This window comes from Salvelinus alpinus, chromosome 27 (assembly GCF_045679555.1).
Source record: "Salvelinus alpinus chromosome 27, SLU_Salpinus.1, whole genome shotgun sequence".
NCBI classification, from domain to species: domain Eukaryota; kingdom Metazoa; phylum Chordata; class Actinopteri; order Salmoniformes; family Salmonidae; genus Salvelinus; species Salvelinus alpinus.
Window position 1 is genome coordinate 24895130 of NC_092112.1, and position 23769 is coordinate 24918898.

Consider the following 23769-nt stretch of genomic DNA (forward strand, 5'->3'; position numbering starts at 1 on the left):
AACATGAATTTCTTTTAACTAGGGTAATTGTGTCACTTCTCTTGCAACAGAGTCAGGGTATATGCAGCAGTTTGGGCCGCCTGGCTTATTGCGAACTGTGTGAAGACTATTTCTTCCTAACAAAGACAGCCAACTTTGCCAAACGGGGGATGATTTAACAAAAGCGCATTTGCGAAAAAAGCACAATCGTTGCACGACTGTACCTAACCATAAACATCAATGCCTTTCTTAAAATCAATACACAGAAGTATATATTTTTAAACCTGCATATTTAGCTAAAAGAAATCCAGATTAGCAGGCGATATTAACCAGGTGAAATTGTGTCACTTCTCTTGCGTTCATTGCACGCAGAGTCAGGGTATATGCAACAGTTTGTGCCGCCTGGCTCGTTGCGAACTAATTTGCCAGAATTTTACGTAATTATGACATAACATTGAAGGTTGTGCAATGTAACAGGAATATTTAGACTTATGGATGCCACCCGTTAGATAAAATACGGAACGGTTCCATATTTCACTGAAAGAACAAACGCTTTGTTTTCGAAATGATAGTTTCGTATTTCTGTGTGTTATTATGTTATAATTAAGTCTATGATTTGATATTTGATAGAGCAGTCTGACTGAGCGATGGTAGGCAGCAGCAGGCTCGTAAGCATTCATTCAAACAGCACTTTTGTGCGTTTGGCCAGCAGCTCTTCGCAATGCTTCAAGCATTGAGCTGTTTATGACTTCAAGCCTATCAACTCCCGAGATTAGGCTGGTGTAACTGATGTGAAATGGCTAGCTAGTTAGCGGGGTGCGCGCTAATAATGTTTTAATCGGTGACGTCACTCGCTCTGAGACTTGGAGTAGTTGTTCCCCTTGCTCTGCAAGGGCTGCGGCTTTTGTGGAGCGATGGGTAACGATGCTTCGAGGGTGGCTGTTGTCGATGTGTTCCTGGTTCGAGCCCAGCTAGGGGCGAGGAGAGGGACGGAAGCTATACTGTTACACTGGCAATACTAATGTGCCTATAAGGATATCCAATAGTCAAAGGTATATGAAATACAAATGGTATAGAGAGAAATAGTCCTATAATTCCTATAATAACTACAACCTAAAACTTCTTACATGGGAATATTGAAGACTCATGTTAAAAGGAACCACCAGCTTTCATATGTTCTAAGCAAGGAACTTAAACGTTAGCTTTTTTACATGGCACATATTGCACTTTTACTTTCTTCTCCAACACTGTTTTTGCATTTTTTAAACCAAATTGAACATGTTTCATTATTTATTTGAGGCTAAATTGATTTTATTGATGTATTATATTAAGGATTAAGTGCTCATTCAGTATTGTTGTAATTGTCAGTATTACAAATACATTAAAACAAATTGGCCGATTAATCGGTATCGGCTTTTTTTGGTCATCCAATAATCGGTATCGGCGTTGAAAAATCATAATCGGTCGACCTCTAGTAACACCTGCACAGGATCGGTACATCCGAACATCACACCTGCGGGACAGGTACAGGATGGCAACAACAACTGCCCGAGTTACACCAGGAATGCACAATCCCTCCATCAGTTCTCAGACTGTCCGCAATAGGCCGAGAGAGGCTGGACTGAGGGCTTGTAGGCCTGTTGTAAGGCAGGACTTCACCACACATTACCGGCAACAGCGTCGCCTATGGGCACAAACCCACAGTCGCTGAACCGGACAGGACTGGCAAAAAGTGCTCTTCACCTACGAGTGGCGGTTTTGTCTCACCAGGGGTGATGGTCGGATTCGCCTTTATCGTCGAAGGAATGAGCGTTACGAGGCCTGTAATCTGGAGCGGGATCGATTTGGAGGTGGAGGGTCCGTCATGGTCTGGGGCGGTGTGTCACAGTATCATCAGACTGAGCTTGTTGTCATTGCAGGCAATCTCAACGCTGTGCGTTACAGGGAAGACATCCTCCTCCCTCATGTGGTACCCTTCTTGCAGGCTCATCCTGACATGACCCTCCAGCATGACAATGCCACCAGCCATACTGCTCGTTCTGTGCGTGATTTCCTGCAAGACAGGAATGTAAGTGTTCTGCCTTGGCCAGCGAAGAGCCCGGATCTCAATTCCATTGAGCACATCTGGGACCTGTTGGATCGGAGGGTGAGAGCTAAGCCATTCCCCCCAGAAATGTCCGGGAACTTGCAGGTGCCTTGGTGGAAGAGTGGGGTAACATCTCACAGCAAGAACTGGCAAATCTGGTGCAGTCCATGAGGAGGAGATGCACTACAGTACTTAATGCAGCTGGTGGCCACACCAGATACTCTTACTTTTGATTTTGACCCTCCCTTTGTTCAGGGACACATTATTCAATTTCTGTTAGTCACATGTCTGTGGAACTTGTTCAGTTTATGTCTCAGTTGTTGAATCTTGTTATGTTCATACAAATATTTACACATTTCAGTTTGCTGAAAATAAACGCAGTTGACAGTGAGAGGACATTTCTTTTTTTTGCTAAGTTTATTTCTTGATTAGATAAGTAATCAACCCCCTGAGTCAATACATGTTAGAATCACCTTTGGCAGCGATTACAGCTGTGAGTATTTCTATGTAAGTCTGTAAGAGCTTTGCACACCTGGATTGTACATTGTTTGCTCATTATTATAAGTTGGTTGTTCATCATTGCTAGACAGCCGTTTTCAAGTCTTGCCATAGCTTTAAGACAATTTAAGTCAAAACTGTAACTAGGCCACTCAGGAACATTCAATGTCGTCTTAGGAAGCAACTCCATTGTATATATGACCTTGTGTTTTAGGTTATTGTCGAGCTGAAAGGTGAATTTGTCTCCCAGTGTCTGTTGGAAAGCAGACTGAACCAGGTTTTCCTCTAGGATTTTGCCTGTGCTCAGCTCTCTTCCGTTTTTTTCTGCTGGGCAGGCCAACACTTGAGGGATACAAAGTGTATTGAAAGCAGGTGCTTCCTGCTTAAGCAATTAACATCACATCATGCTTAGGGTCATGTATAAAATGCTGGGTAGGCCATTGTTTGGCCTATCATGGCTTTTCCCCCATAGGATGACAATGCCTACATCCACAGGGCACGAGTGGTTTGATGAGCATGAAAACGATGTAAGCCATATGCCAGGGATCATCAACTCAATTAAGCCGCAGAACAAAAAACCTTGTGTACTTTTCTATATGATCACATATACAGTATTTTTCTATTACGAGTGGGAATACTTTGGAACAGATTTCCAAAATTCAAATCACTTGGAGCTGAGCTCAGAACTTGTGGGGCAAATAAAATAATTTGGCCCGCGGGCCGCCAGTTGGGGAACCCTGCATATGCCATGGCCGTCTCCGTCACCAGATCTCAACCCAATTGAACACTAATGGGAGATTGTGGAGCGGCGCCTGAGACAGCGTTTTCCACCATCATCAACAAAACACCAAGAATTGTGTCTCATCCCTCCAATAGAGTTCCAGACACTTGTAGAATCTATGCCAAGGAGCATTGAAGCTGTTCTATCTCGTGGTGGCCCAACGCCCTATTAAGACACTATATTTTGGTGTTTCCTTTATTTCGGCAGTTACCTGCAAATGTTTCCCTTAAATAATGTGCAGCTTTTTTCCAAAGTACAATCAACATAAGTTTTAAAAACCTGATTTACCATAATTTTATTGTAGTATCAGAATACACACCAATGTAGCACTCTGCGTACATATAGAGTGTAGCTGGTTTCTGTATTACAGGTCTACCAAGTATTCATACCACTAACAGACTTTTGTGATTTTGTGCATGGTCATACCTAGTTACTACCAGTTATAACCATAGGCGAGAACATAAGATGCTCCATCTCTGCAGGTGATCTGTCTATCTAGTCCAAATCACTGATACAGGTCCCCCTCCAGCCTCTGATGATATGTACAACCTGCTATTATGTCTCCAGAGAAACCTAGATTCAAATAAATCGTTTTTTTTTAGGATTACCCTAGAATAAATATTTTTCATAGAATACACACCAATACCACTCTCTATGTAGATTCAGAGTATTACAGAGTTCTGTATTGCCGTTATATTGAGTATTTATACCGTTGGCAGACTTTGTATACCATTACCAGATTTTTATTTGCACAAAAAGAAGGTAATTTTGGTTTTGTACACAGTCGTACGATAGTGGTTTAGAAAGTAAAATCTTAGGCGAGAACATGGGGAGCTATTTCTTTGCAGATGATCTGTCTATCAGGTTAAAATCACTGATACAGCTTCCCCTCCACCCTCTGGTGGTATGGATAACAGGTCCCCCTCCACCCTCTGGTGGTATGGATAACAGGTCCCCCTCCACCCTCTGGTGGTATGGATAACAGGTCCCCCTCCACCCTCTGGTGGTATGGATAACAGGTCCCCCTCCACCCTCTGGTGGTATGGATAACAGGTCCCCCTCCACCCTCTGGTGGTATGGATAACAGGTCCCCCTCCACCCTCTGGTGGTATGGATAACAGGTCCCCCTCCACCCTCTGGTGGTATGGATAACAGGTCCCCCTCCACCCTCTGGTGGTATGGATAACAGGTCCCCCTCCACCCTCTGGTGGTATGGATAACTTGTTATTAAGTCTACAGAGAAACCTAGATTCAAATAAAGATCCAATCTATCAAATGACTATAGGTGGATTTAGGTGTTTTTGGCTAGGGTCAAAAGGACCCCCATATTGATACAGATACACTAAACAGTGATTTAGATTTATTAAGAACAAGTTGATTCACAAAGTCATGAAAAATGTGAGGATTTTTATAAACCACCTTTGGGCTATAATAAAAAATATGTCTCTGAGGTCAAAATAACCCCAGTTGGTAGTATGAGGGAATGAAAAATAAAAAGATTATCAAATAAAAAGTAATTTATATATACAACAGAAATATTTTCTTAAAGTCAAGTTATGTGAATACATTATGGTTAATAAGAGATAAGCGATAATGGGCATTCACTACCTTTATGAACTGTTATTCATATTATTCTGTATTGTTACAGTATTCAACCCACTGTCATTGTCAGGAAGAAGGCATGTGATGGCTGAGAGAAGCTCTAAAATCATTTTTATGTCATTATTTCATAATGTATTTCATGTTTGAAAAGGAAAACCGGGATAAAAAATTAAAAAATCAAACAAACAACCGAACCCAAAAAGCACTAATCACTCAGCACTAGCGTGTGCTCCTTTCTTTTGACGCACTGAAATGTATTCTTCAGTCTGGTGGTATGATTGCAAAACATTCCATTTCCTTGTATTGCAAAGGACAAAATAAGTAATTGACTGACGGTTTGAGTGCCTGGGATGAAAGAACATTATGTACCAGCCTCTGTTATTATGATGTTTGATTTAAAGTGTCTCACTTTGAAACATTATTTAAATGTTTTTCTCATGTGAGTGCACATTTTCAGTAGTGTGTCACAATCAAGCTAGTTTCATTGTACCATCCAATTGAATATAACGCCAGTTTTCAGACGGTATCCCAGCCGGTCTTGTTTGAGGCAGTCTCAGGCTGTTCCTGTTAGGACTAGAGCCCTGTTGCTGCGGGCTCCCTCTTCTGACAGTAGCCCAGTAGCCCCTCCCCCTGTTATCAACAGCTCTGGTGGGATGGTTTATCATCCAGATTTACATCTCCTCAGTTATGACATTTACACATGCTCACAGCTTAGATAAGACAGCATTGCTACTTGCTATGTCATCTCCTTGGCACAAAATGCCTAGAATCTGCACTGTCTTACGCCCCTTATCAGAGAAGCATACTTTGAGTTTAATATTCTTAAAGACGCTTCTGGATTTCATTTTGCCCGACGTCTAATCTGATGGATTGGATTACCATTAAGGGACCTGTAATTGAGAGAATCCAGGATGTTCCTACTTAGCACTACCCACATTGGATTCATCTCTGCAGGCTTTTCCGGGCCTACAGCGCAGGTTTAGAAGCAGAATGGAGAACGGGTGCGCTACTGTCACAATGTTTTCACTGGCATATTCTGAGTCTCCCACTAGAGGAAGTTTTGAAAGAGTGAGGTTAGAAATAGGTCAAGAGCGTGGGGGCATGCGCGAAAGACATTCGCCATGCTACACCGTGCTAGTCTCGTGAAAATCTCACACAGTTTTCAGATGTGCTAACATAATTGCAAAAGGGTTTTCTAATTATCAATTAGCCTTTTAAAATGATAAACTTGGATTAGCTAACACAACATGCCATTGGAACACAGGAGTGATGGTTGCTGATAATGGGCCTCTGTACGCCTATGTAGACATTTCCCCCAAAATCTTCAGTTTCCAGCTACAATAGTCATTTACAACATTAACAATGTCTACACTGTATTTCTGATCAATTTGATGTTATTTTAATGGACAAAAAATTGCTTTTCTTTCAAAAAGAAAAGGTGCTTGCCTACGGAGCTGTGAGGTGCTTGCCTACGAAGCTGTGAGGGGAACGGCACCTCCGTACCTTCAGGCTCTGATCAGGCCCTACACCCAAACAAGGGCACTGCGTTCATCCACCTCTGGCCTGCTCGCCTCCCTACCTCTGAGGAAGTACAGTTCCCGCTCAGCCCAGTCAAAACTGTTCGCTGCTCTGGCACCCCAATGGTGGAACAAACTCCCTCACGACGCCAGGTCAGCGGAGTCAATCACCACCTTCCGGAGACACCTGAAACCTCTTTAAGGAATACCTAGGATAGGATAAAGTAATCCTTCTAACCCCCCCCCCACTTAAAAGAGTTAGATGCACTATTGTAAAGTGGTTGTTCCACTGGAGATCATAAGGTGAATGCACCAATTTGTAAGTCGCTCTGGATAAGAGCGTCTGCTAAATGACTTAAATGTAAATGTAAAAAACAAGGACATTTCTAGGTGACCCCAAACTTTTGAACGGTAGTGTATAATCTTTTATTGTTGGGTTTAACTTCCTCCAAATATCAATAAACCCCTGTTCTTCAAAGGGAAATTGAACTGCTCTAGACATTTTTAATATGGGACCACCTGGTTGTGACTTGTCCAAATGTGGAGATAATGTGCAATTAAAGTCACCTCCAACTACACAATGTGTATTTGAATGCTTAGCAATCACTAAGAAACATCTATTAATAAATTGTGGGGAATCATCATTTGGTGCATACAAATTAGCTAAAGTAAAATGTATGCTAAATAATAGTCATTAAATAATAACAAACCTACCCTCTGAATCAGTTACCTTATTTTTCAATGTAAAAGACAACCTCTTATTAAGCAGTATACAAACACCATTTATTTTGAGGAGGAGTGAGAGGAGTCTGACCTACCCATTCCCATTTCAGCTTTTTGTGCTCCTCGTCTGATAAGTGGGTCTCCTGGAGGAGGGCAACGTCACAATCCATTTGTTTTAGCTGTTTCAATATTTTTTCCTTTGAATAAATCAAAACGTTAAGTGGTTTCATTGTCAGTATAAAGTGTCAATATAAAACACTACAGACCTTGATTTGAATTGGCCTTTCCCTTGTACCATAACTGCAGACAGAAATGCTCCTTTGTTTTTCATGTCAATACAAAACACACACAGAAACAACAAGAACAACAACACAAAAATAAGTGTCTCCACTAGAACGAAGGGAGCCCGGACAGTGAAATTAAAAGTAGAACACATAAGACTGCCACATTCCTGGTTGGCAGATCTTGGTGGTGTGGTGTTCTTTAAACAAGGGGGGTACCTCACAAGACCAGTTGCAGGACAATTGTGGAAACTAAGTGACATTTTGGCCAATAGTATATCTGACATAATATTTATCACTTGATCATTTCACTTCAGCAACCTATCGTTTAAAGAGAAGCCTGAATGCAAAAATAAATAGGAAATAAAAAGGGGGAGGAGCCCATAAACAAACCCGCATGGATGAGGCATTCCCTGCACTCCGTTATAAACTATGAAATATAGCCCCATAGCCTTTTAGGCAAATATTTTCAATAACCTAAACTTGGGTAGTATGTATGTAATTGCCATAAAACAATGTTAAAAATGAATCATGTTTACTCTGTAGCCTACTAAAAGAGAAAGTGGGAATGAGGAAAGCAGTTTTTCTGTTTGTTCCAGATTAAATCATTACCTTATCATCCTGACAAACTAGGTCAAAGATTGATGAATTAGTCCAGCAATAAGGTCCCAATTATGAGCATAAATCCAGGTAGTTTCAAGCAAGTCCTTAAGAAGAAGGGGTCGCTTCAGTAATCGATGTGGACTGGACAATGTTCCGCAGTAGATTTAGACTATTTTTAGACTGTGTCCTGTTTCTTACTCCTTCCGGGCCCAACAATTTGCCACATAGTGGCGTTTCGTACCCAGTCCTCGGGTCTGGAAGGTGGTGTAATCCCAATGGAGCGCAGGAAGGACTCGGCATCAGGTACAGATTCAAGGATGTGGGTCTTGCTCTCATGGGTGATGCGCAGCTTCGCAGGGAACATCAGAGAGTATATGATGTTTTGGCTGCTAATTCTCTCTTGATCCCATCATAATCTTTTCTCTTCCCTAACAGCTCTGCAGAATAGTCATTGAAGATAGATATGCGCTTGTCCTTGTAGAATAGTTTTCACCTGGTTCTCGACAGCTGAATTATCTCCTGTTTCGTTGAGAAGTTGAGAAGGAGCACGATGATAGCGCTGAGCCTCTGTGTGTCCTTCACTCCGGGCCTGCTCTGGGCTGCAGGTGCCGTTTTCTGGGCCCTTTCTATGACCAAAGGTGTTGAAGCATCGATTTCCAAGACCTCCCTCGGCATCTTGTCCACAAATGTAGACATTTTCTGCCCCCTCTGCATTGGTTTCGACCCCAAAAATGTGAATATTATTACGACGTGAAAAGTCTCCCTTCTTTTGCAATTCCTCTCCTGGGCCCATCAGGTAGTTAATAGCCTGGTCTTGTTGTATTAGCTTTTCGTTATGTTCCTAATTTTTCTTTTCAACAGTTGATTATTTTGCTCTAGAGTAGCCTTCAAGCCATCGATAGAGGTTTGCATTTTGCCAGGTGATGGGGTTGTTTCTCGTCGAAATAACTTATGTTCTGCCATGAGAGATGAACCTCCGCCGTCTCTGTTTCGGCTGTGATGGCGGCCTCTACTACCTCGTGGAGTTGGGCTCAGTGAGCGACTTAAACACTGTGAACATGTCAAATCAAATACATGCGCCGAATACAACAGGTGTGTAGACCTTACAGTGAAAGGCTTACTTAAAAGCCCTTAACCAACAATGCAGTTTTAAGAAAAATACGTTTTGAGAAAGTATTTACTAAAACAAACTGAAGTAAAAAATAATAAAAAGAGTTAATAAATAAAATAGGAAAATAATGAATAATTAAAGAGCAACAATAAAATATCAGTAGCGAGGCTATATACAGGGGGTACCGGTACAGAGTTAATGTGCGGGGGCACAGGATAGTCGAGGTAATTGAGGTAATATGTACATGTAGGTACAGTTAAAGTGACTATGCATAGATAATGGTGCGGAAGGGGGGGGGGGGGTCTATGCAAATAGTCCGGGTGGCCATTTGATTAGCTGTTCAGGAGTCTTACTACTTGGTGGTAGAAGCTGTTAAGAGCCTTTTGGACCTAGACTTGACGCTCCGGTACCGCTTGCCGTGCGGTAGCAGAGAAAACAGTCTATGACTAGGGTGGCTGCAGTCTTTGGCAATTTTTAGGGCCTTCCTCTTGAGGGGGAATAGGCATTATCGTGCCCTCTTCACAACTGTCTTGGTGTGTTTGGACCATGATAGTTTGTTGGTGTTGTGGACACCAAGGAACTTGAAGCTCTCAACCTGCTCCACTACAGCCCTGTCGATGAGAATGGGGGTGTGCTCGGCCGCCCATTTCCTGTAGTCCACAATCATCTCCTTTGTCTTGATCACGTTGAGGGAGAGGTCTCTGACCTTCTCCCTATAGGCTGTGATCAGGCCTACCACTGTTGTGTCATCATCAAAGTTAATGATGGTGTTGGAGTCGTGCTTGGCCATGCAGTCATGGTTGAACAAGGAGTACAGGAGTGGACTGAGCACGCACCTCTGAGGGGCCCCCGTGTTGACGATCAGCATGGCAGATGTGTTGTTACCTACCCTTACCACCTGGGGGCGGCCCGTCAGGAAGTCCAGGATCCAGTTGCAGAGGGAGGTGTTTGTGTGATGAGTGATGAGCTTTGAAGGCCCTATGGTGTTGAACGCTGAGCTGTAGTCAATGAATAGCATTCTCACGTAGGTGTTCCTTTTGTCCAGGTGGGAAAGGGCAGTGTGGAGTGCAATAGAGATTACGTCATCTGTGGATCTGTTGGGGTGGTATGCAAATTGGAGTGGGTCTAGGGTTTCTGGGATAATGGTGTTGATGTGAGCCATGACCAGCCTTTCAAAGCACTTAATGGCTACAGACGTGAGTGCTACGGGTCGGTAGTCATTTAGACAGGTTACCTTGATGTTCTTGGGCACAGGGACTATGGTGGTCTGCTTGAAACATGTTGGTATTACAGACTTGGTCAGGGATAGGTTGAAAATGTCAGTGAAGACATTTGCCAGTTGGTCAGCGCATACTCGGAGTACACGTCCTGGTAATCCGTCTGGCCCTGTGGCTTTGTGAATGTTGACCTTAAAAGGTCTTACATCAGTGATCACACAGTCGCCCGGAACAGCTGGTGCTCTCATGCATGCTTCAATTTTGCTTGCCTCGAAGCGAGCATAGTAGTAATTTACCTCTTCTGGTAGGCTTGTGTCACTGGGCAGCACGCGGCTGTGCTTCCCTTTGTAGTCCGTAAAAGCCCTGCCACATCCGACGAGCGTCGGAGCGGGTGTAGGACGATTCAATCTTAGTCCTGTATTGACGCTTTGCCTGTTTGATGGTTCGTCATAGCGGAGTATCTTCTCTTTGATTCTCTCTTTCACTTGAATACTTATCCTCACTCATTGCAAAGTCCGATTTAGGTCAAGTATGTACTTTTAACTCGTGAAGTTCAATTTAGGCCAAAATTGTTACAGAGCTTGATCAGCAATTCCGTGCTCTTGAAGGTCAGCATCACACTTTGTGGCCTTGCTTCTCCGTGCTGGTCTATCAGAAGTAAGGCAGTGTTTCTGCTTGCCTCAAAGCTCCACTGTAGTGCTGGCATTGACTTTGAGGCTTAACTGATGATTATGTGCAGATTGCTGCAATACTAGGAACTACTGTTTGGGTCTTCTCTGTCCTTAATAAGAGAATGTTGACGTTAAGATCAGTTTGAAAAGCTTTGCTTCCTCAATAGTCCAAGATGGTTTCCTACTTTTTTATTAAGAGGCTTTTGGGGAGGAGAAGGGCTGTGAAATGAATGCCTTTCATATATTACAAGGGTTTCTGAAATATTGTTTTGAAAGCTCACCACCATAATGAAATAGGCGACTTCAAAATGTCTGACGGGTGTTTATCACTAGTATGAAGTTTGAATAGGCTGCTATGTCCCCGGGCGCCGAAGACGTGGATGTCGGTTAAGGCAGCCCCCCCGCACCTCTCTGATTCAGAGGGGTTGGGTTAAATGCGGAAGACACATTTCAATTGAAGGCATTCAGTTGTACAACTGACTAGGTATCCCCACTTCCTCTTTCCCGTATGTGCTCCCTGCTTTCCTGTCACTGCAACACGCATAGGCCTACCTTGTTATTAACATCCTTTAAAAACACAGACTGGTACACATACAGTACACACTGTCTCTTTACTGTGTTTAGAACAAGAGAGTATGAGTATGAAACAGTGTGCGTGCGTGTTCGGTTACAACTCTGGGTGCTAGTCTAAGCAACTCTGTGTTTGTTTTCCAGAAGATGCTCAAGCTGTGGCTGAGGTGCTGCCACCACTGAGGCGTCCTCAGTGTGCTGAACGGAGCGAGCAGAGCAGTCCTGACCTGGCAGTACACGAATGGCCCAGGGAAGCCACCAGATTGACATTGAGGTTTTGCACGACCTGCGCCAGAAGTTCCCTGAAGTTCCAGAGGGTGTTGTTTCCCAGTGTGTTCTGCAGGTGAGTCTGGTGTCTCCTCATTTTCAATCCATTTGTTACAAATATATATATATATATATTGTAACACCAGTTCTCATCACAAATGACTGATTTGAACCTTCTCTTTTCCTCAGAATAACAACAATTTGGACGCCTGTTGTGAGTACCTGTCTCAAGTAAGCCCAGGCTACTTGTACAGCAAAGGAGGCAAACTCAACTACACTGACGACCCCAGCTTCATCAGGTTCCGGAATCCCATGACCCAGCTGAACCTGGGCCTGCAGTCTCAGTCTCAGAATGTGCATGCGACCCCGGGAAGGGACGGCCTGAGGATGAACGGCAGCAGGACATTGTCCCACAGTCTTAGCCTGAGCGACGGGCCCCTACAGACAGGACAGCCCCCGAATAGTGACTTCTTCCAGCAGGAGCCCCAGTCAGCCCCGGTGCAGGTGCCCGCCAGCCTCAATGTGTTTGGCGTGATGGAGCCCACGCGCAAGACCCAGCCGCCCCAGCACCTGGGACTCTACCAGCTGGGGGGGAAAGGACAATCCATGGGCCAACATGGCCAGCAGATGCCCCGCTTCAACCCCATCACCGTCACCCTGGCCCCCAACATCCAGACGGGTCGCAACACCCCCACCTCTTTGCACATACACGGCGGGCCCCATACACAGTCCGGCTTGAGCAGTCCACAGGGTAACTCTATCTACATAAGGCCGTACGTGACCCAGCCCAGCGGTACAACCCGGCAAAGCCAGCAGCAGCTTCAGCAGCAGGCAGGCAGGGCCCAGTACAGCCCCACCTCCCAACCCCAGCAGCAGATCTACCAGATCTCCCATCCCACCTCACTGCCTGGCTCCTGGACAGGCCCTTCCTCCCAGCAGCACCAGCACGGCTCCTCACATACCTCACAGCACCAGTCACAGGGCCACCAGACCTCCCATGTCTACATGCCCATCAGCTCCCCCACCAACCCACAGGCCCCCTCCTCTATCCTCCAGGCCCCCTCTGGAGGTCAGGGCTCCTCTTCTGGTGCCTCCTCCTCTGGCATGCCCTCTGGCATGTCCTCCTTCAGCCAGTACAACATCCAGAACATCTCCACCGGACCGCGCAAGAACCAGATAGAGATCAAACTTGAATCTCCTCAGAGGAGCAACTCCACCACGACCACGGCCGTGCTGCGCACCAGCAGTGGCCCCCGATCCAACTCCTCCACCTCCTCCTCCTGCCCCTCATCCTCCTCCTCTGTCGCGGCAGCCCCTGGCCCAACCACCACCCCCCTGTCCATCGGAGGCCCAGGTCTGAGCCGCAGCCAGCCCACTGTTTACATCTCTGCCAGCCCGCCCACTGTTGCTGCTACCACCCCCTCTGACGAGGCCAACATGGCCTCATCCGGCTCTCGCTCCCAGCCCAAGTTTTACATTACTGCTAATAACGATGACTGTGGGGGCAGAAACCCTCCAACCGTCTACATCTCTGCTCAACCACCTCCGCACGGGTCCCAGGGGCCCCGCAATATGGGGGGCCAGGTGAGCATGGGCCCCGCCTACATCCACCACCACCCACCCAAGTCCCGCGCGTCTATGGGAGGGGCAGGCACGGCCACCTCGCCACGAGTGGTGGTCACCCAGCCCAACACCAAGTACACTTTCAAAATCACCGTGTCCCCCAACAAGCCCCCAGCGGTGTCCCCCGGCGTCGTGTCCCCCACCTTTGAGGCTACCAACCTCCTCAGCCTCCCCTCGGACCACCATTTTGTGGAGCCAGACCCACATCATCTCTCAGACCCGCTGTCTGTACACAGGGAGAGGCCCAGCGAGCCACGCAGACTCAGCATGGGCTCAGATGACGCAGCATACACACAAGGTGAGACCAGATTAGGGTTATTAAACTCTTTCATCTGTTAGTTGCTTTGCATTGTTCACATTCACAGTCTATGGAATTATATAAACACATCAGGATACAGTTCGTTGTGCAATTCTTAGGCTGAACAACAGTATCCCTCAGTCACATGAAGATCAAGTTGTGCAACAAAAGTCAAGTGGCCAAAGAGATATAACATCCACTTACAAAGTATAATGGTTGAAAGAGGCTTCAGGAGTTTTTAAGAGAGTAACTTGCCTTCATAACAATAAGGAATAGTATACACTTTTGTCCACCAGTAGTAAATGCTTTTTCCACTGCATTCTGCCAAGAAAGTAATTTGACTATTGCTTATCGTTTATGCCTTGTTTTAACTTGGATTTCCATATGATGACACTAATGCATTTTTAAAGCCAAATTGTGTAGACGCTGGTCTCATTAAATAGCTATCGGTCTTCAAACCCTGCTTGATCTAAGCCTGATTTGAGGGAGTAGATAGATACATTCTTAAAGGTGACTCGCATGGAGAGGGGTGTGATTGCAGCATGAGTCGGCTGCAATAATGCTGGATTTACGCTGACAGCCCTTTGACTGCGGCAGTGTGAGTCAAATGTGTTGGAGCGCAGTGTTTCCTTTTTTGGACTTTTGACTGGATTACGTGTGAGTCAGTGCCTGTGGCTCTTGCTAGGCGCTCACTCATGCTGCTGTGACTACTGTGTGGCTTCTCTTCTCTCTTCACGGCCCTGAGCCTGGGTCTTCTGCCCCTTATCTTTCACTGCAGGCAGCCCTCTCCATACATTCCTCTCTGGCTCACATGACATTCCCAGTTTGGCTTGGCCTGGTATTGTTTTTGTTGTTTACTTTGTTATTTCTGTGCATGGGGGGGTAGGAGTTCTTGAGGTGAAAGGTTTATGACATGTAGGCCTAGACTGTCACTGTATGTTACAATTAGAAAAGCAGGGACAGCTCATTTCCGCATAGCATATAGCATTTTATGAATGCGTAATAAGACAATATAACACTTCTTATGAAGCGTTATAAGCAATGTTTTCCCACGATCAATGTTGACTCCCCCAAAAGCCCTTTCTGAAGTAGGCCATGAAATGAAGAACAATTATGCAACTGTATGGTTCTTACTCAGCCCACTGCACATACCGGATATTTCCGAAAGGGGAAATGCATTTAGCTATAGCGGTAAGCCTGTACTGTAAATTTGGTTGTCAACCTGGCCCTTCAGCTCTCAGAGATTGTTTAAGCCAGGGCTCTCCAGCCCTGTTCCTGTAGAGCTACCGTCCTGTAGGTTTTCACTCCAACCCTAATCTAGCACACCTAATTATATTAATTAGCTGGTTAATTAGCTGAATTATGTTAGTTACAACTGGGGTTGACGTGAAAACTCAACATGTACTGCACTGACACAAATGACTGATGATTGGTTGAAAGAAATTGATAATAAGAAGATTGTGGGAGCTATATTGTTAGATTTCAGTTCAGCCTTTGATACTATTGACCGTAACCTGTTGTTGAGAAAACATATGTTTTATGGCTTTTCAACCTCTGCCATATCGTGGATTCAGAGCTATCTATCTAATAGAACTCAGAGGGTTTTCTTTAATGTAAGCTTCTCTAATGTTAAACAAATAGGGTGTGGTGTACCGCAGGGTAGTTTTCTAGGCCCTCTACTTTTTTCTAAATTTACCAATGACTGTACGTGTCAGCAACCACAGCTTATTGAATTACTGAAACTCTTAAGGAGTTGTAGTCCGTTTTGGAATGGGTGGCCAGTAATAAACTGGTCCTGAACATCTCTAAAACTAAGAGCATTGTATTTGGTACAAATCATTCCCTAAGCTGTAGACCTCAGCTGAATCTGGTAATGAATGGTGTGGCTGTTGAACAAGTTGAGGAGACTAAATTACTTGGTGTTACCTTAGATTGTAAACTGTCATGGTCAAAACATATGGATTCAATGGTTGTAACGATAGGGAGAGGTCTGTCCGTAATAAAGAGATGTTCAGCTTGTTTACACAACACTCCACGAAGCTAGTCCTTCTCTAGTTTTGTCTTATCTTGATTATTGTCCAGCCATGTGGTCAAGTGCTAAGAAAGACCTAGTTAAGCTGCAGCTTGCCCAGAACAGAGCGGCACATCTTTCTCTTCATTGTAATTAGTGGATTTGGAAAGTATTCAGACCCCTTGACTTTTTCCAAATTGTGTTATGTTACAGCCTTATTCTAAAATGTATTAAATTGTTTGTTTTTTCCTCATCAAACAACACACAATACCCCATAATGACAAAGCAAAAACAGTTTTTTAGACATTTTAGAAAATGTATAAAGAAATATATATCTGAAATATCACATTTACATAAGTATTCAGACCCTTTACTCCATATTTTTTTGAAGCAACTTTGGCAGCGATTACAGCCTTGAGTCTTCTTGGGTATGGCGCTACAAGCTTGGCACACCTGTATTTGGGGAGTTTGTTCCATTCTTCTCTGCACATCCTCTCAAGCATTGTCAGGTTGTATTGGGTGTGTTGCTGCACAGCCATTTTCATGTCTCTCCAGAGATGTTCGATCGGGTTCAAGTACGGGCTCTGGCTGGGCCACTCAAAGACATTCAAAGACTTGTACCTAAGCCACTCTTGCATTGTCTTGGCTGTGTGCTTAGGGTCATTGTCCTGTTGGAAGGTGAACCTTCACCCCAGTCTGAGGTCCTGAGCGCTCTGGAGAAGTTTTTTTTATCAAGGATCTCTTTGTACTTTGCTCCGTTCATCTTTCCCTTCTATCCTGACTAGTCTCCCAGTCCCTGCCACTGACAAACATCCCCACAGCATGGTGCAGCCACCACCATGCTTCACCGTAGGGATGGTGCCACGTTTCCTCCAGATGTGACACTTCAATCTTGGTTTCATCAGACCAGAGAACCTTGTTTCTCATGGTCTGAGAGTCTTTAGGTGCCTTTTGGAAAACTCCAAGCGGGCTGTCATGTTCCTTTTACTGAGGAGTGGCATCAATCTGGCCACTCTAACATAAAGGCCTGATTGGTGGAGTGCTGCAGAGATTGTTGTCCTTCTGGAAGGTTCTCCCATCTCCACAGAGAAAGTCTAGCGCTCTAATAGAGTGACAATCAGGTTCTTGGTCACCTCCCTGACCGAGGCCCTTCTCCCCCGATTGCTCAGTTTGGTCTCTATAAAGAATCTTCCATTTAAGAATGATGGAGGCCACTGTGTTCTTGGGGACTTTCAATGCTGCAGAAATGTTTTGGTACCCTTCCCCAGATCTGTGCCTCGACAATCCTGTCTTGGAGCTCTACAGACAATTCTTCGACCTCATGGCTTGGTTTTTGCTCTGACATGCACTGTCAACTGTGGGATCTTATATAGAAAGGTGTGTGCCTTTCCAAATCATGTCCAATCAATTGAAGTTACGACAGGTGGACTCCAATCAAGTTGTAGAAACATCTCAGCAATTAGAAATGGAAACAGGATGCACCTGAGCTAAATTTCGAGTCTCATAGCAAAGGGTCTGAATATTTTAGAATAAGGCTGTAACGTAACAAAATGTGGAAAAAGTCAAGGGGTCTGAATACTTTCCGAAGTCACTGTAAATACTATGCATGCCAGTCTTTCTTGGCTAAGAGTTAAGGAGATTCTGACTGCATCACTTCTTTTCATAAGAAACATTAATGTGTTGAAAATTCCAAGTTGTTTGCATAGTCAACTTACACACAGCTCTGACACCCACACACTTATCCCACCAGACATGCCACCCGGGTCTTTTCATAGTCTCAAAAATCCAGAATTCTAGAAAGTGTACAGTATTATAAATAGCCATTATTGCATGGAACTCCCTTCCACCTCATATTGCTCAAATAAACAGCAAACCTGGTTTTAAAAAAACAGACAAAACAACACCTCACGGCACAACGGCATCTTTTGTGTGTATATATTGATATGTAGGCTATGTGTGCCATTTTTAAATGTATGTAGTTCTGTCCTTGAGCTGTTCTTGTCTATTAATCTTGTGTATGATGTTTAATGTTCTGTGTGGAGCCCATGAAGAGTAGCTGTGGCTTTCACAACTTAATAAAATACCAAAAACCTACAGGAGGGTAGCTCTCCAGGAACAGGGTTGGAGTTAAAACCTACAGGAGGGTAGCTCTCCAGGAACAGGGTTGGAGTTAAAACCTACAGGAGGGTGGCTCTCCAGGAACAGGGTTGGAGTTAAAACCTACAGGAGGGTAGCTCTCCAGGAACAGGGTTGGAGTTAAAACCTACAGGAGGGTAGCTCTCCAGGAACAGGGTTGGAGTTAAAACCTACAGGAGGGTAGCTCTCCAGGAACAAGGCTGGAGTTAAAACCTACAGGAGGGTAGCTCTCCAGGAACAAGGTTGGAGTTAAAACCTACAGGGGGGTAGCTCTCCAGGAACAGGGTTGGAGTTAAAACCTACAGGAGGGTAGCTCTCCAGGAACAGTGTTGGAGTTAAAACCTACAGGGGGGTAGCTCTTCAAGGAACAGGGTTGGAGTTAAAACCTACAGGAGGGTGGCTCTCCAGGAACAGGGTTGGAGTTAAAACCTACAGGAGGGTGGCTCTCCAGGAACAGGGTTGGAGTTAAAACCTACAGGAGGGTAGCTCTTCAAGGAACAGGGTTGGAGTTAAAACCTACAGGAGGGTGGCTCTCCAGGAACAGGGTTGGAGTTAAAACCTACAGGAGGGTAGCTCTTCAAGGAACAGGGTTGGAGTTAAAACCTACAGGAGGGTGGCTCTCCAGGAACAGTGTTGGAGTTAAAACCTACAGGAGGGTAGCTCTCCAGGAACAGGGTTGGAGTTAAAACCTACAGGAGGGTGGCTCTCCAGGAACAGGGTTGGAGTTAAAACCTACAGGAGGGTGGCTCTCCAGGAACAGGGTTGGAGTTAAAACCTACAGGAGGGTGGCTCTCCAGGAACAGGGTTGGAGTTAAAACCTACAGGAGGGTGGCTCTCCAGGAACAGGGTTGGAGTTAAAACCTACAGGAGGGTAGCTCTCCAGGAACAGGGTTGGAGTTAAAACCTACAGGAGGGTGGCTCTCCAGGAACAGGGTTGGAGTTAAAACCTACAGGAGGGTGGCTCTCCAGGAACAGGGTTGGAGTTAAAACCTACAGGAGGGTGGCTCTCCAGGAACAGGGTTGGAGTTAAAACCTACAGGAGGGTAGCTCTTCAAGGAACAGGGTTTGGAGTTAAAACCTACAGGAGGGTGGCTCTCCAGGAACAGGGTTGGAGTTAAAACCTACAGGAGGGTGGCTCTCCAGGAACAGGGTTGGAGTTAAAACCTACAGGAGGGTAGCTCTCCAGGAACAGGGTTGGAGTTAAAACCTACAGGAGGGTAGCTCTCCAGGAACAGGGTTGGAGTTAAAACCTACAGGAGGGTGGCTCTCCAGGAACAGGGTTGGAGTTAAAACCTACAGGAGGGTAGCTCTCCAGGAACAGGGTTGGAGTTAAAACCTACAGGAGGGTGGCTCTCCAGGAACAGGGTTGGAGTTAAAACCTACAGGAGGGTAGCTCTCCAGGAACAGGGTTGGAGTTAAAACCTACAGGAGGGTAGCTCTCCAGGAACAGGGTTGGAGAGCACTGGTCTAATCCATCACTCTGTCCCCATGTCAGTTTTTTTGTGTTAATGTGTACTATGTATCTTGCAGCCCTGTTGGTTCACCAGAAGGCCCGTATGGACCGGCTGTGGCATGAGCTGGAGCTGAAGAAGAAGAAGCTGGAGAAGCTAAAAGAGGAAGTCAACGAGATGGAGAACGATCTGACCAGGAGACGGCTAGAACGATCCAACTCCCAGTCCCAAATCCCCTCGGTAAGTCACCACAGACACTACTCTCCCAGCTACTGTCCCAGGAGGTTGGTGGCACTTTAATTGGTGAGGACGGGCTTGTTGTAATGACTGGAGCGGAATCAGTGGAGTGGTATCAAACACATGGTTTCCAGGTATTTAATGCCATTCCATTTGCTCAGTTCCGTCCATTATTATGAGCCGTCCTCCCCTCAGCATCCTCCTGTGCTGTATTCATGCGTTTAGTTTGGTCACTTTTGTTTACTACAGATTTAACTGCATATTATCTTCATAGATATCCGACTTGATAAGAAATTACTTCAAATGGGTACGGCATGTTTGAGATATTGCTCAGTCTTAGTAGATCCATGGCAATTTGACTTCATAACTCACTCCTAATTCACATAGTGTATTTACTGTATGTTTCTAAGGAATCCATGATTCTTTGGGGCAAAAACGCACACACACACTTCCATGTTTTCACCCAACGTCATGTTTACATTAAGCGTGCAGCTGTGAGTTTGTTGAAATATATCAGAACGCAAAATCAAGTGGTGCTTTGAGTTTTCGGTTTTTGTCAGCTATCACTGTGTCTTAGTCAGGAGAGGAAAAAGGGGACATGGAAGGTCAAGTTAAAAGCCTGGAGTTCAGCTCAGTAGGTCTTGAGTTGTGTATTCTGTGTATTCACTAGGCCAGAGAGATCTGGAGAGAACTCTCCTTCTGCGGTGTTAGCCCACTTGGCTCCCTGCACCTCCATTGACGTAATATAGGCTAGGCTTGTGTTGTGTGTCAGTACTGTACAGCTTGTGCCTTGGCTGTCACGCTCTCTACTCCTCCACTGTGTCTCTTCAGCAGACAGTGCTGCCTGTCTGCCTGCCTGTCTGTAAATGGCGGTTTATATGAACCTGATTCATTCTCTTTTATCAGATTGAGGAAATGCAGCAGTTGCGATGCAACAACAGGATACTGCAGATCGACATTGACTGCTTAACTAAAGAAATCGATCTCCTTCAAACAAAAGGTAGGAGACTCATTTGGTTTGGTGGGTGTGCTTGTCAGTGTTGTGATGAATGGAACACCAGCTCTCTGTGTGTGGTCTGCATATACATGTGCTTGTACGTCCAGTGTGTTTATGGTGTACTGTGGTGTTTCAACATGCAGTCTTTTGTAATGCAAGGAAGGTTCAGGTTCAGCCTGGTACTCATTTCATGTTTAGTAGTGTTTGTGTATTCTGTAATGGGGAACGTAGTGCGTAGCAGAGAGGGGGAAATGACCTGTGGAGTGTACAGTACAGCTGTAGTAGTAGGTCTGCATCTGCCAGGCCTAGTCTGGTCACATCCCCTCGGCACACGCAGTCAAGGTGCTGCCATTGTAATGTTAACTACCAGTTGTTTCCTGAATTGCATCCTGTTGCTAGTTGGTAACAAGGGATTTATAGGCCCATTGGCAGCTCTCCACGGTTGACAGGATTAATACACCAGCTAGTACAGTCACACAGGTGAAACACGGAGAAACAAAAGTGGCTCAGAAATGAATATTGCCTCTTACTGAAGCCAACAGACAAATACGTTAGGAGTAAAGTGTTATGGGTTTGTTTTCTAAGTTTATTTGTTTTTGTGATATAGGCCTATAACTTAAGGTGTTTGACTGCAGTGTTTTACTTGGGTCGTATGTGTGACTGGTGTATGTATGTTCATATGCTATACTGATGCTCACTATTTCAATTTAGCTCAGTAGGGCTTTGGTGCAGTCTCTGTCCTGTATTGCAATCCCTTGTTTCGGTTTGTTGCAGGACCACACTTTAATCCCAGTGCCATTCATAACTTCTATGACAACATTGGATTCCTAGGTCCTGTCCCACCCAAACCCAAAGGTACTTTATCTGTTGGTAAGTTTAGAAAAGGTTGCATGGTCGCCTCTGGACAACCAGACCCTCTTCTGCATCCACTACCATCTGTCATTTTTTGGTGTTAAACGTTGTTATAAATTAATATCTATTAGTATTTGGGCTTTAGATCGGTACTTGTGATGGTTTCTAACAGGTATTTATTTATTTATATCCTGGTCAATTCTCATTACATCATGTATTCTTTCATCCTAACTGTTTTCATGTAATTATCTGTTAGTGTTTTCATTCATACATGCTGTATTTTTCACCTCTGCATCTGTCATCTTTGTTTCCCTGCCATTCCTCTCCTGAATCTCTTCCTTCCTTCCCTTCATCCTGTGCTTGGGACCTGTCAGAGCCAGAGGGCCTGGGGAAAGACAGGAGAACATTTAATGTCACCTCCACCCTAACCATGGAACCCTCCTCTGCCCCTCCTCCCCCTGCTGCTCTCCCTCTGGGTTGGTACCTGTAGCTGTGTCTGTCTTGCCGTCTGTCTGCCTGTCCATCTGTCTGTCACTCTGTCTGTCTGCCTGTCCCTCTGTCTGTCCCTCTGTCTGCCTGTCCCTCTGTCTGTCTGCCTGTCCCTCTGTCTGCCTGTCCCGCTGTTTGCCTGTCCCTCTGTCTGCCTGTCCTTCTGTCTGCCTGTCCGTCTGTCTGTCACTCTGTCTGTCTGCCTGTCCCTCTGCCTGTCCCTCTGTCTGCCTGTCGCTCTGTCTGTCTGCCTGTCCCTCTGTCTGTCTGCCTGTCCCTCTGCCTGTCCCTCTGTCTGCCTGTCGCTCTGTCTGTCTGCCTGTCCCTCTGTCTGTCTGCCTGTCCCTCTGTCTGCTGTCTGCCTGTCCTGCTGTCTGCCTGTCCCTCTGTCTGCCTGTCCCTCTGTCTGTCTGCCTGTCCCTCTGTCTGCTGTCTGCCCGTCCTTCTGTCTGCCTGTCTGTCTGTCTGTCTGTCTGTCTGTCTGTCTGTCTGTCTGTCTGTCATCTGTCTTTCTGCCTGTCCCTCTGTCTGTCTGTCCCTCTGGGTTGGTACCCGTAGCTCTGTCTATCCGTCTGTATATCCATGTGTCTGTCCCATTGGTCCAACCTCTCCCTTTCCTCCTTCATACTGGGAAGGCCCTGTGTTCTTCCCATCCACAAAGGTGGTGATCCCTGACATCTTAATAATTATCACCCAATCTCAAAACTTGAGATTGTTCAGCGAAAATATTAGAACTCTCGGTAAATTCTCAGCTGTGGTCCTTTTTAGACAATTGTATTCTGAATTCTCTCCAGTCAGGCTTTAGGCCAGGACACTGCACCATCTCGGCTGCTTCTCTAGTCATAAAGGACATACAATGCCTTCAGAAAGTATTCAAACCCCTTCACTTATTCCACATTTTGTTGTGTTACAGCCTGAATTCAAAATTTATTAAATTGATTATTTTTCTGACCCATCTACACACATTACTCCATGATGACAAAGTAAAACATGTTTTAAGAATATTTTTCACATTTATTTAAAATGAGATACAGAAATATCTAATTTACGTAAGTATTCACACCCCTGAGTCAATACATGTTAGAATAACCTTTGGCTGTGAGTCTTTATTGTTAAGTCTCTAAGAGCTTTACACACCTGGATTGTACAATATTTGCACAATATTATTTTTACAATTCTTCAAGCTCTGTCAAGTTGGTTGTTGATCATTGCTAGAGAGACATTTTCAAGTCTTGCCATAGATTTTCAAGCTGATTTAAGTCAAAACTTTAACTAGGCAACTCAGGAACATTCAATGTCGTCTTGGTAAGCAACTCCAGTGTATATATGACATTGTGTTTTACGTTATTGTCCTGCTAAAAGGTGAATTTGTCTCCAAGAGTCTGTTGGAAAGCAGACTGAACCAGATTTTCCGCTAGGATTTTGCCTGTGCTCAGCTCTATTTTGTTTATTTTTATCCTAAAAAAAACTCCCTAGTCCTTGCCGTTGACAAGCATACCCATAATATGACGCAACACCACACTGTTTGAAAATATGAAGAGTGATACTCAGTGATGTGTTGTGTTGGATTTGTCCCAAACAAAACGCTTTGTATTCAGGACATAAAGTTAATTTCTTTGCCACATTTTTTGCAGTTTTACTTTAGTGCCTTATTGCAAACAGGATGCATGTTTATAGAATATTTGTTATTCTATACAGGCTTCCTTCTTTTCACTCGGTCATTTCGGTTAGTATTGTGGAGTAACTACAATGTTGTTGATCCATCCTCA

General features: G+C 44.9%; 1 protein-coding gene across 6 annotated transcripts in view; it reads left to right on the plus strand.

Annotated features, from left to right (window-relative positions):
- The window catches only part of LOC139556218 (TGF-beta-activated kinase 1 and MAP3K7-binding protein 2-like), an 80461-nt gene that overhangs the window by 50512 nt on the left and 6180 nt on the right, over positions 1 to 23769 (plus strand). The window contains exons 2-7 of one of the 6 annotated variants that reach the window (XM_071369859.1): positions 11784 to 11982; positions 12096 to 13827; positions 19505 to 19665; positions 20569 to 20662; positions 21434 to 21514; positions 21886 to 21987. In XM_071369859.1, coding sequence (XP_071225960.1) covers positions 11881 to 11982; positions 12096 to 13827; positions 19505 to 19665; positions 20569 to 20662; positions 21434 to 21514; positions 21886 to 21987 — 2272 coding nt within the window. In that variant the 5' untranslated portion in view covers positions 11784 to 11880. Of the gene's footprint in view, positions 1 to 11783; positions 11983 to 12095; positions 13828 to 19504; positions 19666 to 20568; positions 20663 to 21433; positions 21530 to 21885; positions 21988 to 23769 lie in introns of all 6 variants that reach the window. The other 5 variants (XM_071369858.1, XM_071369857.1, XM_071369861.1 and 2 more) reach the window with 5 other exon arrangements.